General features: G+C 37.6%; 1 protein-coding gene across 7 annotated transcripts in view; it reads right to left on the bottom strand.

The window, feature by feature from the left end:
* LOC106534478 (kazrin) overlaps positions 1-19,741 on the bottom strand; it is a 70,362-nt gene that overhangs the window by 17,838 nt on the left and 32,783 nt on the right. For 5 of the 7 annotated variants that reach the window (XM_014031128.1, XM_014031127.1, XM_014031132.1 and 2 more), the window contains one exon: positions 12,941-13,048. In XM_014031128.1, the coding sequence (XP_013886582.1) occupies positions 12,941-13,048 (108 nt within the window). Of the gene's footprint in view, positions 1-9,604; positions 9,964-12,940; positions 13,049-19,741 lie in introns of those variants that run through there. The other 2 variants (XM_014031129.1, XM_014031130.1) reach the window with 2 other exon arrangements.

The following is a 19,741-nucleotide window of genomic DNA, read 5'->3' as shown; positions in this document are numbered from 1 at the left end:
GAAGAATCATGATAAAGAGTGTTTCATGTGATTTAAAGGAGATCATATAAACCCTGAGAGCCAGGATCTGATCTGAGCAGGGAGATTGGTCGAGCTATTAAAGTCCTCCAACGTGAGCATAGAAACCACTCGTCTTCCTCCTCAGCAGCGGCCTCTTCAATGAACCTCAGCTTCAAGCCTCTCATTAGTGTGTTCCTCAAAGCTGGTCAGGAGCAGGTAACTCTTGCCCCTCCTGCATGGCAGGGTTGTCAAAAGCCAGCACACACACATATACACTGACACACACTCACGCACACACACACACACACAGCTGAAGCAGGGAGTTTGTAGCAGCTGTAAGCTCATGATTAGACGGGGGAGAAAGCAGAGGCAGAGGAAAGGTGAAGTGAGGGCTGGAAAAGTGTTGATTGGTGGTCAAAGAGCTGAACTAGGCTGCTGTGCACCCTGCGAAAGATTAAAGTGGGTCTATTTATACACATGAATGATTAAAGATGCCTCCTGCTCTCTGGAATACAGAGAAGGGAAGAGACGGTAACTTTAAAGTTTATAACTCTTGTTGCAAAATTCATTCGCTCCTAAAATAAGTTTTCAAATTCATAGTGCAGCGAAACTGGACTCAATCTATACCAACTAAAATCATTAGCCCATTTCTTCACAATAAAAATATTTTTAAATCAAATGAATTGGAAAACTAGGGGTGTAACAATATATCGATCCACATTGATATATTGATTAAATGACTAATAAWTCAGCTACATCAAGGTAAAATGAAAACATTGATCTATATCGTTATCATGTGCAACTAAACACAGATTATATTTTAAGATTTTCATTAGGTCGTTTATTTTATATCAAACAAAGAGACATGAAGAAACTAATATAGACCTGTTTAGGTCATTTTTGTCTATCTATTAGATTACTTTTTAAAAAGAGTCACAATCCATATTCAGAATTTGTAAAATGCCAAAATTTGTATTTTCTGAGAGATGAATTCACGTGACATCATGGAAACTGACCTTTTGCTACTAAAACGACATACTTTACATGTTTTTAATAGTTATTTAACTAACCATGATTTTGTCAAAGCTAAGCCAATAAAAAGGCAACTCGAGCTCAAGCCTGAGCTCCAGAATGCATAAATGTGAAAAAATGCAGGACAAGTTCAGAACCTGCATCTCTTGTCTGCAGGCAAACATCCATGGTCAAATCAACCGTCACTGACAATTGTAACAAGACAGCGAGCTTTGCAGTGAAACAGGAAATACACAACTGTTTTTTTTCCCCAGTAGATCAGCTAATTGATTAAATGACCAACTGGTTCAACCAAGATGCTTGTCAGCTCAACTCCAGTCAAGTTGAGGCTTACTGGTTATCGAAGTGGAACATTGTGTTCAGCTGTTTAATTATTTACACACAATTGAAAAAAATAATACATTGAAACGTGCTGGCTATCACAACAAGTCTTTGTTTCAAACATCTGAGCAACAATAACGCCTTTTCTGCAAAAGAAGATAAAGAGCACTCAGCCAGCTGCTCTGCCTTGAGGAGCTCAGATGTTCATGGCTGCCACTTTACCACTTCTGTCTTCCTGACGATTCAGAATCTGTGTAAATGCAGAGAGCAGCATTTTACACTCAGCTACTTCTGCCCAAGAAAAACAAAGCTGCTTTTATCCTGCAGGATTGCAGGTACAGTGCTGATAGTTAGAATATACTGTATATCTGTGTCAAAACTCAGTAACACTTTACAATAAGGTACCCAAAACTCTCATATTGGAGCCACAGAGAGGYTTTCACTCATCTTCTTCATTTAAGAAAAAAACTACAATACCGAGCAGTTGATTAAATTCTGAACACTCTATCTGTTTGTCGTCAGACTTAAAGCAAGTTTGAAACTACAGATCAAGTTAGAAACAACACGACTGTCGTTTGCAGCTGCAGCGTGTGWAAGTGTGAAAAACAAGTCCAGTTATTCAGTCGAGTCAGACTGCTTTATTTTCTATGAAACACGTTTCGGAGATGCATAACTAAATCATCCAAACATCTTGTTTCTGCGAAAGGAAACTTTTTTTCTACTAATATTTATTGTTTTTGTATATGTTTAAAATAATTACTCGGAACTCAAGATAAAAAATATATATGCAAGACTGTGTTTTTCTTTCTCTTTATAACTTAGCAATGTGATTTTTTTTCTGTTCCTTGTTGCATATTTTAGGTGCACACCTATAATTTGCTGTTTGAGCTGCAGGAAAAAGTGTTGTGTGTTTGGAATCCTGATACCTGAAATAATACCAACAAAGACAGCTCGCAACAAATCCTCGACTCAAAACATCACTTTGAATTTGTTTGATTCAAAAGTACCTGGACACCAAGTCTGTCATTTAAAAAATGAGTTAATTCTTTYTCTCACTTCTCAGCAAGCTCACTCTTAAGTCCTCTAAACCCCTAAGAGCATCAAAATGAGTAGTTAAAATGAAGCGATGGATTTGTTAGTTGTTTGTTTATTGAATTTAATGAAGCTGATTATGACTTTACTAATTTCTACCAGACATGGAAAGGAAATGGTGACAAATGCTTTAGGGCTTAGTAAAGTTCTTTGTGCATAAATCTTAGACAAAAAATATATATTATTTTTAAGAAAAGCTGTTTCATTAGTTTGTTGTGCTGAAATGACACAATACAGATGTTAACTTTAACATGAATTAAGTTAACATATAAAGATTTCAGTTCAACAGAATAAAACTGGCGTTTCATATCTGAACTCAGTCTGCTTAAACAACATCAGGGCTCAAAGTTTGAGTCTAAACTATAATGCAAACCGAGATTACAAGCGAAGTAAAGCTGCTGGAGGAAAAAAAGACAAATCATAAAGTGATATCTGACAGAAAAGAGACAACGCTGTTAGAGAAACAAACAAACAAACAAACAAACAAACAAACAAACAAACAAACAAACAAACAAACCCATTCGCTCTGTTATTGATTTCTTGTTGTGTCTCAAACCAAGAGGTGGTCAGGAGCTGGCTTTCTGTGGCGGGATGCAACGATTAGTGGCTCTTTAAAAAAAGGAGCAGCAGGTTTATTTTTGGCGTCTGCATTGTTAATTCGTACCATGGGTGCAGCAGGAAGCGGTGCAGTGAATGAACAGAGGTTGTACAGCGTGGGGGGAGTTGTAAAACTGCTGAATTCACGGCTACAAGAAGATGCAAAAGAGAGCAGAACAATGTGGACGCTGTAACTTTAAAGAACTCTGCAGGTCTTTTGTGCACTCAGGATATAAATACAGCCTCTTATAATACACATCTGCCTGAATGATGCACAATCCTGCCTCTTGAATCTGGCAGAGCCGACAGTTACCCACCTGATGGTAATTCATCACAGTCTGCAGACGAAAACATCAGGTCAGTTGATCTATTATTAATCTATTATTTCACTCAAATAAGTGCTGTCGTACCGGAAAACAAAAAACATGCAAATAAAAGATGTTTATGAAAGGAACCTGCAAGATATTGAGCTAACTCTTTTTAAATTTATACGAACCACGAAATGACAAACTATCATACTATACGGCAGGACATTTTAACACAAAATTAGCTTCATCCCCTTACATTCCAGGCATTTTAAAATTAGTTTATGAAACATGTTAGTTAATTAAACTATTAATAATTATACTTTGACCCGTGTGAATGACATCACATTTATCAATTCAAGACATCTTAACAGGGATTTTGACTTGCCAAAAATACAGTTCAGTCTCATTTCAGTCATTTTTTGCTTTCAAGATATGACTATCATAATTCCAATTAAAGCCATCTTAAATGACATCATTATTCAAGATATCTTGAATGTATATAGTGCTAAATTGCAGATATCCTGAAAGCAAATGATGAAGCAAAACTAAATTTTACACAAGTCCTTTTAAGATCTCCAAATGATTAAAATATATCTTAAACATAATTTCATTTAGATGGCTTTTTATTTCAGAAATCTTAAACTAATATTCTGACTTGTCAGAATTATATTACTGTTTGAATAATTATTCTAGTCAAAATGTCACAGATTTACGTAGCATTTGGCAAAAAGGCATTTTAGCTTTAGCCTACCTACATTTGCTATCCAACGGACTGCAGTGTTGGGTCAGTCCAACTGACAATCTTTTTTTAACACGAGTTTTTTTAAGATATCTTGAAAGGCATTTTGATGTTTTAAATTGTTCTTACTAGTCAGAATGTAAATGCAGATTTCTTAAATTACCATTCAATAGTCAAAATGTAGCTGTTCTGAGTCTAAACACATTTTTAGATATCTAGAACAATAGCTGATTTTATGTTAAAAAGCCCTGCCATAAAACAATCATATGTTTCTGAGTAAGGTATGCTTTTTTGGAAGGAGGAGGTTGTAAGATGAGGTGTGTGATCTGTTTGGCTAACATTTGCGCAGAAACAGAAGGGGGTGCTAAAATGTGTTGGTAAATTTGGCAACACTGAATGTAGCATGATGCTGGGCTTCAATGAGCACGCAGTTCCAGTCTGAAAAACAAAGCTGTTACATCTAACATGGTGAAAACAAGAACCCAGGTTTGGACTGAGGATGAGGTTGCGTGGCTCCTACAGTCTTTTAAACATTAGTATTTAAAATTCTACTTGAGTAATGATCCTTTGACACCTCTATCTACGGCAGAGTTTTTGGTTGTTCTATCCTCATACTTATATAACTGTTTCACAGAATGAGGAAATATAGACTTTAAAGTGTTTAGTTGGCACCGAGCACAGAAAAAAAAACCCTCACTGTAAAGATATTTGTTCAGTTGCTCCTGTTAGAAAGAAATCGCATTTTGCCTGGCAAACTCCCTTTTCTCCTGCACACTTTCCTCCCTAAATCATTTTGACAGAGGTTAATTTATTTTAATCAGTCCATTTAGTTCTGTTTTATTGCTGATAAGGAAACACGCTCACCTACATTCTGGAGAGCAATCCTGGCATGTCATGAAAACGGTTTCATTTTAACTCGCCTCATCCAGTGCACCAAAGTGTTTACTGTTGTAACAATCATGTTCACATCTTTTTTTTTAAATAAACCTGAATGTTTTGCTTTTAACTTCTATTGATTATTTTATTTACCTCTAATGAGCTTCAGTTGAAATGCTGCAGATTCAAACTTGGGTTTTGTGTCCATTTCAGTTCAAGATGAAGCAAAAGATGTCAACTGAATAAAATCCTGAATAACTGTATGTCTAGWGTCTCTTAGAAACATAGTAACTTCAATTAATTAATTGTCCAAAGGGTTTGCATTACATCTGAGGTCAGGGAAAGAATATCAGGAGCAGAAAGCTGTAATTCACAGGTTTATTATGTGCAGATTAGGCACACTGCCAGGGATATGCCGCTATAAGAGCACAAAGAACATGAACAAGGTTATTTAGGTTTTTAATACTGTTAAGAACTCCATTTAGCCACACTGACACTGGCATCATTTCCTGAATGTGGACGTAATTTACAAAAACGAAATAAAAGATAAATTGAGTAAATTGATACAGCTATAAAAGAGAAAAAAAGGTGTTTCTTCATTTTATGTTGGTCAAGGTTTCAAATTCCTCTAAAACTTTCATTTTTTTTTATCTGTTCCAGTAAATGGAAAGTCTAAACATGAAAAGGACTCGTGTTGTTAATGTCTCAGTTTTTAATAAGCACTGAATAATCTGAATACTAATGTCTTTTATGGGACATAATCTGTGTCAGTTGTCTGATTAGGCTGCATTCTGAAATGTCGTTAGCAAAACAAAAACTACATCACTGCACCTCAGATGATATCTGTGTGATCCCAGTGCAGCTTTTAAAAGTTAACAAACAGAAAAGGCAACATTAACTCAGTCTGTGTACTCTCTGGAGACGTTTCACTGAAAGTCTGAGATAAAATCAGGCTGTCTCTTTTATGAAGAGACAAATTAGGAACTAATCTTAAGATTAAGCAAATAAGAGTTAGTTTAGAGCTTCATCTGTACTACTTCAGACATTTTTTACTAGTTATTTTGATGATGTATTTTCTCTGTGTTTTTTAAGACACCAGTAGAAAACAAAGTATTGTATATTAGTTTCTTCATCATCAGTGACTTTTTTGAATACTATAGAAAATAAGAAAAAGAAGAAAAAGGGAGAAATATAATGGAAAAGATTGAAGGAGAGATTCAAAAATATGTGAAATGTACACCAAGAAAACAAGACAACACACCCGACATCTGTCTGTGCACCCACAAAAACAGAGAAAACCCAAACACAGCAACAAAATAGACGTGTATCTGTTTGTGTGCGGTTGTGAGCATGCATGTATATACAAGATCTCTCCAATAGAATATTTAACAGTGACTGTGGAGGACCACAGACCCTACCCCCAAGGCCTGAGGCATTTTCTCTGTGTTCTAACAAAACATTGCAAAACCCAAACTGTGGCACGATGTGATGAGGACATCCACGTTTACAGTTGTTTTTAAATTGAGAAACAACCTGCTGAGCTTGGCTGAAGTACTCCTCAAAGTGTGTTGTTATTATTGTCTATAGTCTTCTCAGTTAATAACTATTTCAGCACATGGTCAGGGTTTGAAGACAACAGAATCAGAAACCAATATACAAAAACTAGTAACAAAAAAAGTGTTTCTACAGTAACAAAATTTAGTGGGCACAAACTGCTGCTGTCCAAAAGAATCCACCAAAGACAGAGTTTGAAAAAAAATAATACTCTTCTTTCCAAACTCTCAGTTTATGTTTTGAGATGCAATTCAGCAGAACAAATAGGTGCTTAAAATAAGCACAGTAGTGTGGACGGCATTTATGTAATCCTTATTTGAGTSCATTTTTTCCCCATTAAGGTCAAAATTTAGTACTTAAACGTATCGCACTACTCAAAAATGACCATTAAGTTAACATCAACAAAAGGCAGAAAGAGAAGGACAGACTGATTCTGTGAGTCCCCAAAAGAAAGACTCACACATAACTCTGAATGACTACAGGGTGACTCAGTAGAAGATTCAGGTTCATTGAAGACCAAAACAGCACAATGCCTGCTCTCTGCTTTGGATCTGCAGAAGAGACTAAACAGCTGTCACACATGGTAAAATTTAGTTTACAGAAAACTGAAACCTAAATAAATGTGATACACGAGCTCCCAGATTTCCTACGGCAGACAAATCCCTAACAATTCATGTGAGGTCTGTTTATAGGAGCAAAACATAGAGCTTGTGCTTCTTTATGACTTTCCAAAGGCCTTATGGAAAAAATAAACTATTTAAAGCACAGCAACAAATACGTGTTGAATACAACTAAAATCACTGCAATTCACTAGGAACGAAACCCTGAAGATGTGCCCACACAGGACGCATCTAAGCGCCCCAGAGAAGAACTTTGAAACCAAGCTGTGAATGTGACGCCGAACATGACGGCACCATCTGTGCTTCTGATCAATCTCGTTACCTTCTGATGACCTCAGGGTTCAGAGTTCACCAGCTGCAGTGTCAGCCACAATCTTAATATTAGAGCATCTTCACAAATAATTCAATTCAGAAACTTAAAGCTTCTCAAAAAGTTTTTTCCATTACATCTTCATTAACCCAATCACAGAGTATTTTCTTCCAGTTTATAGGGAAGCTTCTGTATGTCTGAATTAAACCATCATCAGTCTATTTATGTTGATAGGAGATTAAAAGATCATCCATATGAATATGTCAGTCAGCAGGTCTACATGTAGGTCAGGCCAGCATTTAGTTCTTAAAACAATAAGTATGTGAGATGGAATAGGTTTACTCCCTCAATCAGCTTTTAAAGTAAAAGGCTTTAAAATTAAACATGAAATTACTCAGCCAACATTTTTGTTTTCTCGATTCACTCCAGCACGTTCTTGCTTTTTGTTAAAAAGCTGCAAGGTCACAAAACCTAACGAATATGTTCGACCACATATACTACTAACGCCAAACTGCCCGCGAGTCTTCCTGCAATCAAAGCTTTGATGACATCACTGAATAACAGATGGGCAAATGGCGTCCCAGTGATGTGTGAGTCAGACTTGATGAGTGGTTTTCTTCTGAAGMCTCTTACCTGCGCAGTCCTGGCAGATATGATAAGAGCTGGTCATGTCCTCTGAATCATAAAAAATGAATTTCAGTTTCGTTTATCATCTCCTCCACTATAAAATGTAACGGCTCATAGTTTTTGATGGAAATTTAATACTGTGGTCATAAGACAGATCCATAAAAAAATAAGTAAAAATACAAAAAGGTGTGAAGAGGGAGTAATATACTATATGCTACATTTAATTTTGCATGATTTACAATGCATTTGCAAAAAAAAAGACAATTTTATCTTATTGTTTGCATCTTAGTTATATGTCATTTTTTGTGGTAGCTAAGTTTTCAGACCATCATCCAAAAACGCAGGTTGAAGCTCTTTCATGCAAACCAGAAGTCATATAAATACCAGCTGTTATCTAAAGCCAAAAGCTCACTTAAAATGGATAGAGGCAAACAAGGAAACTTTCTGTGGTCAGATGAATCAAAATTTGATATTTGAATCATCCAGCCTGATAGTTAATTCATTTAAATATCTCTCACCACCTGAAAACATTTGACACATCATGAAAAAAAAAAGAAATCCAGCAAGGACAATTTGAACAGCTAAAATCCTACACTAAAGAACGAGACAAGCTTCCCTCCAAAGAGTTCATCTAGACGTTTACAGACAGTTGTCAAAGGTAGAAGGGAATTTTTTGAGATGTGCTGCTGACATCAATTAAAATAATAAACTTAATTTTATCCAAAAATACTACAATTTATTAGTTTAAACCTGTTTACTGCATTTCATTGTGAATTAAATACTGGTTTTTGAGATTTGTAAAGCCGAACGGAAGGCTTTGACATTGTGTCACATTTGACACAATGTCCCAACTTTTTTTGAATTTGGGTTGTATTTTCGAAAGTAAACACCTTTAGAAAAGGCTATGTGAGGTTTTTTTTTTCCTTTTTACTATTCAACTGTACCCCATATTGCCTGTTTGTTAGCTTGACAAACATGAACACAAAGAAACACAAGCTGCCTGCCCTCCCCTATCATTAAGTTGACAAAACAGAGCAGGTTGTGCTTTTTTTTTTTTTGGATGCCATGAAAAGGCTGCAGAGCTCTTAGGATTAAGCGTGACAAGGGGTGCTTTACCAGTGTAAAAACTGTGAAATATATTTTAAACCTTTTCAGCAAAATCCCTATAAAAACTTTGAARCTGTAGGTATTTTGTAGACAGATAAGTTACAAAATGTGTTGCATCAGCATTGATAGCGGTTATTACTTGCTGCCATACAGTGGCTTTCTTTTCCGAATCMGTTTTAAGGACGTTGAACTCAACAATTAGTTTAAATTACCATCCTAATGTAAAGCTCACTATAACTTTTTAAGATTATATATTTACTGAATACAGTGATTTAACCAGCCATAACTAACATTAGGGAGGTTAAAACTTTATGTTGCACTATGCTGACAGCACTACACACACTGTCTTCACCCTCAATGAAACTTATTAATGGAGGACTCATACAAATGGCCTCTTTCACCCCCTCTGTCAGAAACTCACCAGCCTTCCCCGCCTCCTTCTCGGACTTCATGTCCTCCTCGGCACAAGCTCCGTTTGACTCCACTGTCAAACGTGGTGTGAGCTCTCATATCAAGTAAAAACAAAAAAGAAAACACACACACACACACACACACACACACATACACAGATATATGCCTCTTAGAGCGCACACCATTCAAACTTTACTCAATGCCACAGGAAACCAGCCGCTCCCAGCTCTGCTCTCTGTGGCTCCACCCAAGCAGGTAACAAGGAAGTGTGTCCCCTGGGAGTCTCTGCGCTACCTTCCCAGCTCTTCTTTTATTTTGTCTCTTAATGGGTCACTCTCTCCGCTTCCCCCCCACCTCTTTCTCTCTCTCTCTGTGTGTACCTGTTCAGGACACACCCTTAGGTAGCCAGGACAACTTTAACACACGCCCACTCCCGGTTRCCATCTACTTCTAAAACCCGAGTGCAGCGGTGAAGGATAAGGGGGAGGGGAATACAAAGTGCACCTGGAGCCTGAGGTACCAAACCAAGTGTGGAGCTCTCACTCCACCTGATGGCTAAAAGAGCWAATAGAGGACAGCGTGTGCCATAATTCTCTCCAGAGTGAAAAAAAGTAACCTCCTAAAAGCCTCCTGCGTCTAAAATGTGTGTTTTTCAGGCCTGAGAAGATAAACCTCAAACCATGACGGTGCTGTAAATGCTGCGTGTGCAAACTGCAGAGTGAATGTATTGATAAATGGATCACGAGGGATATGAGAGTTCGGGCTTTTAAAACCAAATTGCCTTACTTCTCCACGCTGAGACGTGTTTAATAATCTGGACTTCCCATGTTATCTTAAACCCCGCAGGCAATTTGATGGCTCCACTGCTCGGTGCTGACTCAAGGCGGTCTGGATCGTGTCAGACGAGAACTCGGATGTGAGTGGACAGAGCGAATAAGGTTACTGCTGTGCCATTTTACCTCTCCACGCCTAAGGCAGGTAAAGACAGGTAGTTTTAAGGAAATAAATTCAGCCTGCAGGGCCTGGCCAGATAAAAACTTGAAATAGAGTTTGTGGTTTTATAAGCACTTGAGAAGCAGAACTAGAATACTGATGTGGAGACGTCACTTTTACAACGCTTATAGGATAAATTTGAATGAAATCTTTTGTATTTAAACAGAGCAGCCATGTCACTTCTCCTGCCTGTCAGAAGGTTAGCTCTTTAGTTTTGCTCCAAGATCAAATCTGATCTAACCAAATGCTTGTCACATGAGTCAATGGATCTGTCAATCACACAGACAGCTCCAGGATTACCGCCAGACTTTTTTTTTCTTTCTGACTTATCTGAGATGAGACAAAATGTTGCAACATCAACTCCAGTTATTATAGCAGGAATTAAAATCTAATCCAGATATCGCAAAGTGCACATTTTCTTGTGTTGCTCATTACTGCAATTTCTTAACCTGATACAACTAGAAATCTTTTTATTTAATGGAGATTAACATTTAAAAAAGTTACTGTAAATTATGCAACCGCATTTCTAAAACAGTTGTAAATTACAGACAGATTTTTACGTGCTAAATGTCAGTTGACAGCGTAAGCAGTAGATAATTACAGTTTGTTTGGACAAAAACTGTATTTTCTGTTAAGCAGATTTCCATAAAAAAGCTTTTCTAGAAGTGAAGTGGAAGGACTGTTTGCTACAAGTTGATACGAGTTAGAAAGTTCCAACTCCTGAACTTTTCAGGTACCTATTTTTATGTAACTTGTCTGCAGCATTTTTTTAATATAAACCTTTTAGTTCAAACGTAGTGCTTTATAATTTCAAAGTCACACTGTGGTTGGCTTTTAAAGCACATTGGGTTGTATTTACAGTATTCTGTTTATCTTCACATCTCTTCAGTATTTTTATTCTTCAGCTCAGCTTTCTGAATCACTGCTTATTAGTTTGTTCTGTTCACATTAAAGCCTAAAAACTATTATTTTCTCCCCTCTGCTGCTTCTTCTACTTGCAGCACACAGTTGACCTGCCAGTCTGCCTTCACACTGCTGCTGTGTTGATGCAGAGCACCATTAATATATTTATCAGCCTACAGAGAAGGCCTTTTTGCATTGTAAGGCCCGGCTTGGCCCYCCCTCACTACTCTACCTCGACTGTGTTTGGATTGAGCAGAGAGCTGTCTCAATGTGGACAGGATCATAATATTAAACACGCGCAAATCTTATTTTGTTTTATTTGCAATACAACAATAATTACACCAAACTTGAAGGAAAAGTTTCCAAAGCTGTACCAGACCATCCAGCAGTATGAAGACGTGAGGTCAGGACGACAGAAAACAGCAAGATAATGGTAGCTAATTTTAACATGTTTGGTGGCTTGTTGTGTGAACAACGCAAGTCGCAGCAAAGGATTCACGTAAAGTTTCTCTCATCTGTGTGCCGTAACCCCACCGGTCAATGGGCCAATCAATGAGCAGCTGACGTCAAATCAGGTTGAACATCCAGGCCCGGATAGAGCCAAGGGTCTCAGGGTATCAGGGTGAAACTGCACCATCGGGGCTAATGCAAACACACTGTACCCAGGTTCGAAGCCGGGACTTGCAGTGCAGAAAGGCTTAAAGGAGGAGGAGGTGAAAAATGTGAGGGGTGAAGGAGGGAAGACTGAAGCAACGATAGCAGCAGGAGAGGAAGGAAAGTGAGTTTGTGGAGTCACAGCTGCTCATTGTGGATGGAAATAACCAAAAGGTTTGTTTGGCCTCTGCTTTAAGAGGAGAAACAAAATGAATTACTAACACATAGCAGCAGTATGATGAGAGGAAAACTAGACTTTAAGATTAAGCAACAAAACAAATGTAAATCAATAGACATGATAATCTTCTGTGATACGATGTTGGTCACTTATTGCAAAGGAGAAAATGAAAAGAGCCCATCATCGTGAGCTGCTCCAGCCTGTTCCTCAGACTGATGGTGGTGATTGTAGAAGATAAGTGATCTTGTTGCAAAGCCATAATTGCACATTACAATGCGACTCAAGAGGATGCATTTCAGTCAACTCCGAAGCAATTTGCAAAGTAGATTTCTTTTCTGTGCAAGTCTCATAATCAATATGACACAGTGAATGGGGTGACAGGACGTATTAGGCTTTCAGCTGAGATAAACGAGGGCCCGCGGTGAAAGCTAAGGGCCCTCGTGGCCAGATACCAAGAGCTGTTATCTGATTGTTCTCGCCCGCGTGGGCCTTTGCTCCAGCGTTCACCTCGCAAGTCAAGCTGACAGCCCAGTGTCCTTTTAACTGCCAGGATAAATCACCATGCGCACTTCCTGCTGTCACCAAGGCAACGGGTTGTAATTTCCAGCAACATTGTACCTTTGCCCAGCGAGCAGTCTGGGGTGCCAAAGTCCATCAGGCTGGATATCTCTGTCGGGTAGCACATGTCCGTCACCACCGTCTTCTGCCTGTGATGCACTGATGGATCTGCACAGGAGGAAAAATTAACATTAATTCACTAAATATTCAAATGTTATGGATGTTATTTATAGATGACTTTTCAGATTAATTAATATGTAATCCATACGGCTGCAATTTTACACTTAAAACACCAAAATGACTATAACTAGGTCAGTTTTACAGATATTCAGCAAATCAAGCAAGTTATGTGATGTGAATTCCTTTAAAGAAAGCTACTTTTATTACATTTGTTGTGTTTTCAGATCTGAAATTGTCAAATAAAAATAAATCTCTTCGCTAAATAAAAAATAATAATTTTCTCTGCAGATAAACACGTCTTCTTTTTAATATACACACTTTAACTTGTTATTTCTGCACTGACCAATCACCTTTTCCATCAGTGTTGCATTAAATGTTGACTCACCCTCAACGTCATCATCTCTCTTCCCTCCCAGTCTGCATACTTAAACAGTTTCAACCTCACAGCTGTCTGGTATTTATCTGGATTACTGACCTTCCCTCTGTTCTCACCCTCCATCATCCTCCTGACCTGTCAGTTACTGTTTAGGTGTTGTTGGCCTGACCTTTTCTTTGCTCCTTATTATGGAGATTAAACCGCAGGCAGGCTTGGGCTCTGCTGCTCTAAGACTTCCTTACTTAACAGCCATCAYTAATGAGTGAGTGGTGGAGGATGAAGCAGCTGGCAGTGAGATACATTCACAACCAACTGCAGCTTTTTCTTAAATGTTTCAGCTGCTTATGAGCTGAAAAAAAAATCAGGAGATCCTGTGATTTGTTATTGAGGTTGTTTGAACTTTTCAGTGCTTTGTCCACCCTTTGAATGCACTGGGTTTCATCAGGACATACCCTGTCATTGCACTGTGAAGCAAGTGATGGAACAGTAAATCAAAACAACAGTTTCTGCTTGGTAAGACCTCAGCTGCAAGAGGTCAAAGTTTATAATTAGGTTAAACAGGTATGAGAGAGGAATTATGGAGATACACTTTTATAAACTAGTCTTTGGYAAATGATATAAATGGGGATATTATGCAAAATTAACTTTTTTGAGCTTTATATCAAGTTATAATGTCATTCCCTCATCAAAAACACACCCAGATTGTTGCTTTGACTCATTCATGAATGTTTGAGAAATCCTTGAATCTCCTGCGACCATACGGAGCTGCCTAAAGGCTTGCTGCTACAAAGCACCGCCTATTTGTACAAAGCTCCACCCTGGAGCTCAGTCTGCATCCCAGCTCCTGCKCCAAAAAGCACACCTTCCCCAAAGAATTGCTGTGAAGATGTGCAGAAGTGGGAGCYTCAGAAACGGTAGGAGYTTCTTTAAGAGAGAGGCAAATTTCAAGGTGTCGTCACAAAGTCAAACTCTTTTTGATATACACAGCATTTTCAACTGACAGTAACATAGTTACTTGATTGTGGTATAGAATTGAAGTATATGCCTGGAACATGCATGAAATAACATTAATAATAAAAAGATAAGAAAAATAAAATAAAAGTCCTCCTGCAAAATGGAGGACACAAAAAAGTCTGTCAGAAAGCAGGTAAATGCTACTGCTGTGCTACAAAAAATAAATAAATAAATAAACATTCTACTAATAATTTTGCTTCAGCAAAAGCGTGTTTTTAAATCTATCATAATAATTTTAGTATGAAAAGACGTCTCAGCATTGTCAGGGGAAAAAACACAGCCTTGGCAGCATCACGAGGGAAAATGCTGAACAGTTATTAACGGGAAGATGTGGAAAATTTATAAATACCCCCGAGCGTTGGGTAAGAAGTTTGAAAAGCTACTGAAACATCTAGTTATCAGTCACCAGAGGGATGCAGACTACGCCTTTGGGACACGAAAGGAAGTGGAGAGGAAACACACTATTTCAGAGAACACTCGAGCAGAACCACTGATACTGGAGAGCATGTAGACGATCTTTGTCCACCGTCAGACAACCTTTAATTAAGCRGGCAGTCAGCTCCACACGCAGCACGGCAAACATGTTGCTGAGAAACACACCGACCTGAAATCCAGTCAAATAACACCTTTAAATGTGCAGCATCAGTGAGCGAGGCAAACATGTCAYCACATGTAAAAGAATAATATTTAATAACTGGACACAGCCCAAAAACTGACTGGAAATGTGTTTATTAATTCATCTGGATGTGAATTTTGCATAAAGAACACATCAAAACTCTAGTTTTGGTCATTTTTAAAAGCAATAGGACAAATTAAAATGAGGAAAAAATGAGAATATGAAAAGAAATAATGATTCCAGACCCTAAAGCCCTAAAAATATAGCTATTTTCTGTGCCGCCAAATAATTAATTCCCACTGGCACGACAATAACCAGTGTTCAAAATTCAATTACTTRCCCTCAAGCGGTTAGGCTGAAGCAATGCATGTGAGAGGAATTCAAAACACTAGTTCAGTTTAATTTCACAGACTCGCAAACAGTGCATAAATTAACACAGCTAAATGATGTTAAGCCTTTTGAGCTTCTAACCTTTGAGGCAGAAATCTCGGCCCGGTTACATAACAGGACGGAGTTCATTTGCGAAATAAATTGCTCGAATATTTCAGCAGGGAGGCAGCTCATCCCCTGACCTCCGTGCTTACAGGTGTCTCCTGTTATTATCGCGCACAGACACATGAAGCGCAGCCAAGTCCCAGGCACTCCCACAGCCGTGTGCATCTCTGCTGTGGGCTATCATTAGGAGCCTTTTTACACCGACGGTAGCGGCAAAGTGAAAATAAATGCCTGTTATTACATAGTTACATGAAAAAATATTGAAATCTTGACAAGCTAAAGAACACTTAAAAACACGTCTTTACTGTCATTTGAAAACATCACTGAAATACATGGGGGAAATCTGATTTTGTATTTGACACGGTCCTGACGTTCTAAGAAAAAACAGCTCAAAGATTTCTCTAAAGGGACAAGTGGAGATGCTTTACTGTATATCAAAATCTGATAAGCTGTCACAACTCTATTATTRAACTCAAACATGCAGCAAAGCGTCATTCTCCCCCACATCTGCCTGGAGCCACAAACTTACTGTCTATTAATCTGGGTTTATAATAACTGGTGACACAGTGAGTCAATAATCCCAGCATCATATAACATAAGGCTGAAAGGCTGCTCCAAGGCTGCTGTGATCCATCGCCTCTGGATGTTGTGCTGCCATTAGGAGCACAACAACCATCATCTTCCCTGAGGGAACACGAGCGAGATAAAAAAAGAAAAGAAAAGACCCTACAGGTGCACATCCATTACATCAATAAGAAGAAAATGCTATAAGAGGATGAGTGGTTGAGGTTACTGCTGTTACAGTTTGTGCTCCGCAGTAAAAAAAAAACAACAACTGCAGGTTTGTTTTCAATCTAATAATGCTTTTGTGCAAGATAATAAAAAAATTGTCATGTTCGGTTGTTTTGACTTGTGGCTGAAAACGGATTTAAATAATTGATGAGCAAACAGTAAATGAAGCTGCCTAATAACATGCTACAGTATCTGTTTAATATCTCACTGCATCAGACCGTTTGTGCATTTTGCGCATTTGCATTTTAGCAGTATATAATTTATTTACCACATTATTTTATAGCTTATAAGAAAATGACTGCTTCTTTGGTACAAAGTGAAAATAAAATCCAAAACTTATTTTCTAATTTCTTCTTCTTTTAAAGTTTCTTAACCCATRTGGGTAAAATTCAAATAGATAACAAATAAAACAGCACAACAAAGAGAGATTTATTGCTCCTGCGGTGATCTTTTCCAGTGAGAATTTGTCTCAAATGTTGATGAAGGACTAACAAATCTCTCTTTGTGTCTCTTTAAAGAACAACTAATTAAATCCCATATTTCTCTTAATATCTGGTAGAACCTGCACTTATAAAAAATGCATGCTGACTTTCTCAACTGATCACATGTGAGATGCAGTAATTACGTACTCTATATTCAGCAAGAAGTTTACATTAAAAACATAAAATCTGAAGCAGATTGCAAACAGTGTTTGACTTACTGTAACTTTCTGTTAATAAATCTGTAGTTTTGTCTCATGCATTCTGCTGGAGACATATATATATATCACAGTAAGTGGTCTTACAGTGGTGTAAAATATGCAAATTTGCTCAATAAATTCAGAATTTCTGACATCCTATTGAGCTTTGCAGAGGCTTTGTTGTAGAGTTGATTTAGGTGGTAAACGCTGATAAAGCATGCTTTAGAAGATTACTTTTCTGTAGTGTGTTCCAGAGCCAAGCCGTGACATCAAATTTAGCATCTGACATCAAATTATTATCTGCTGATTTTGATTTGTTTTCAAAGTCTTGGAAATATTTTAGTATGCTTAGCCTCACAAACTGCCGTTGGCAAAGACAATATGTTTAATAAAAGATGGAAAATCCTGCTCTGACCAATGAGGAATAATAAGAACATAAACAAACTTCAATTAGTATTTGCAATCAGTTATCAATAAAAAAAATCCACATATTCCAAATTAAAAATATTGCAATGTCAACAAAAATGTTATGTGTTTGTTTCTTAATACAGATCTGAAGAGACGGACACTCGAATGAGAATCTTTTCAATTACTCATTCCGTGCCGCGAGCAACACGCGCTCAAAACAAATTCAACATTTTAGTTCTCAACCTTGCGATTAGGCTCAGCTACAAGCTAAGTGATGGAACCAAAACAGCCTCAGGGCTCAAGAGAGCAACAAAACCTATTTCAGTTTAATATTCATAACAATACAATCAGGGCAACAAAACTATTAGACGAAGCCTGATATTCTGACTGATGTGATCATCTACCAAGGCTGAGGAATAATCACAAAAGGGCAGGTCTTCCAAACGAGATGAAAAAGACCTGATGAAAACCTGACCTTCAAAAAATCCAATCTATGGAGTCATTAAAAGGAGAATAAAGAAGAAAAAAAGAAGGATTTGTTGTGTTGTTAAACCATATACATGGGGTTGATGTAGGACYGTGCATAAATTAGCTTAAACAGTGACAAATGAATTCTCCATTATGATCCAAATGATAAATTTGTCCTATTTTACTGTCAGCAGAACATTATTTAATCCAGCACCGGCTTCCAAAAAGCAGTGATGAAAGTTCAAGTTAAGCTGGATTAACCAGCCATATGGTCCAAACCTCCARCACCAAGCTGACGGTGACTGAACTGAAATTATTCCTTTTCCTTTGCCACAACATCACAACTGCTTCCTCATAATTATTTCCTAAAAAAAAAGCACACAGAAACCTTTTCACACATGTAAGTGAGATTCTGAACATCAAGGTTTGGTTGATTCACGGCTGGTCACTGCGCAGCAGCTCATGACCTGGCAACACCCAAAGGCTTTGCTGGACTGGYAAAGTTTGATGAGGACACCTTTAAACTGAAGATTAAGTAAGAAAAATCAGCTTGGAAGAAACCCTGGACTGGAACAAGTGGAGGAACTCTGTAACTTGTGTTAATGCCTTTTCTGCAAATAAAACATTMTAAATGACTATAAATCTTTGAAGAGTTTTTATTAAACAAGAAGTGACAAGCTTGGTCTGGTCTCCTCTCCCACAAACCAAAAACTACCTGCGACTCTGCATGGAGCAGAAGGTAAAGAAGATGACTGAACAGACTCTGAAACATGACTTTTTATATTTGAAGACCTCCAGAGGGCAAACTAGCTCGTTTTCTACAGGATAAAAAACTGATCAAGCTGAATTAAACAAGACAATGACTCAGGCCTCAGATTCAGCAGTGGGTGTAACTCACAACAGAGACATTTTTTGGTGGGGCTGCTACAGCGGAACAGCTAYCGCAGTATGGATTTCCTGCTTGAAGTGCTGATCAATAGAGAAGCTGGGTGAAAATCTGAATGATAAATCAGATTAAATTGTTCACTGGGTTCAAACAAACCTGTCGTTGGGGAATGTATGCAACGTCCTCGAAATGGAAGCTATATTTTTCACTCTGTTAGCTCTGATATTGTCTTCAAACAGAATTTAAATGACCCCAAAAGCACTTTTAACTAAAAGATTATTTTATTATTTTTTTCTGATATTTTATAGCATAGCTTARGTTTGCAAAACAAATAATAAAAGGCAATTTTTTTCAGTTTCCATGACTTTCTTTGTTCTTTGCAGGATACAAACAAAAATAACTTAAAGTCATGCTGAGTGTCAAGCATTAAGCAAAGCACGGACGGAAAAAAAGCCAAAATTATTTCATTGTCTTGAATCAAGCAACACAGTTAAAGCAATTTTATAACAATGCTTCATGTCAACAAACTGTGCACAATTAACAGAGAAATACAACAAATGAGGAAAAAACGATCCTGCAACATTTCTTTACAGGGCTGCTGTTTTACAGCACCATAATGTAAGTAAAATATTCCTTTAAAGAAGAAAAAATAATTTGATTTCAAACACAAATGCATGGCTAAAGCTTGGTTTTAAGAATTATTTATTTTCTGTATTTGCATGACTGCAGGGCTGGGGGTGCTTCATTTTGAAACATTAAAACAATCAAAGCACTAAAGGTAACACTGCTCAGTCAAAAAAAACAAAAAACAAACAAAAAAAAAACCAAGGAAATTCATTCTTCTCAAGCACCCATAAATAATAATATATCCTCTAATATGCACTAACTGGTAAGTTGGTTGTACTAAATTATTTGTAACAAGATATTTAATTCAGTTTCAACAAAGT

The sequence above is a fragment of the Austrofundulus limnaeus genome, unplaced genomic scaffold, assembly GCF_001266775.1.
Source record: "Austrofundulus limnaeus strain Quisiro unplaced genomic scaffold, Austrofundulus_limnaeus-1.0 Scaffold1184, whole genome shotgun sequence".
Taxonomy (NCBI): domain Eukaryota; kingdom Metazoa; phylum Chordata; class Actinopteri; order Cyprinodontiformes; family Rivulidae; genus Austrofundulus; species Austrofundulus limnaeus.
This window is presented reverse-complemented; position numbering and strand designations above follow the sequence as displayed.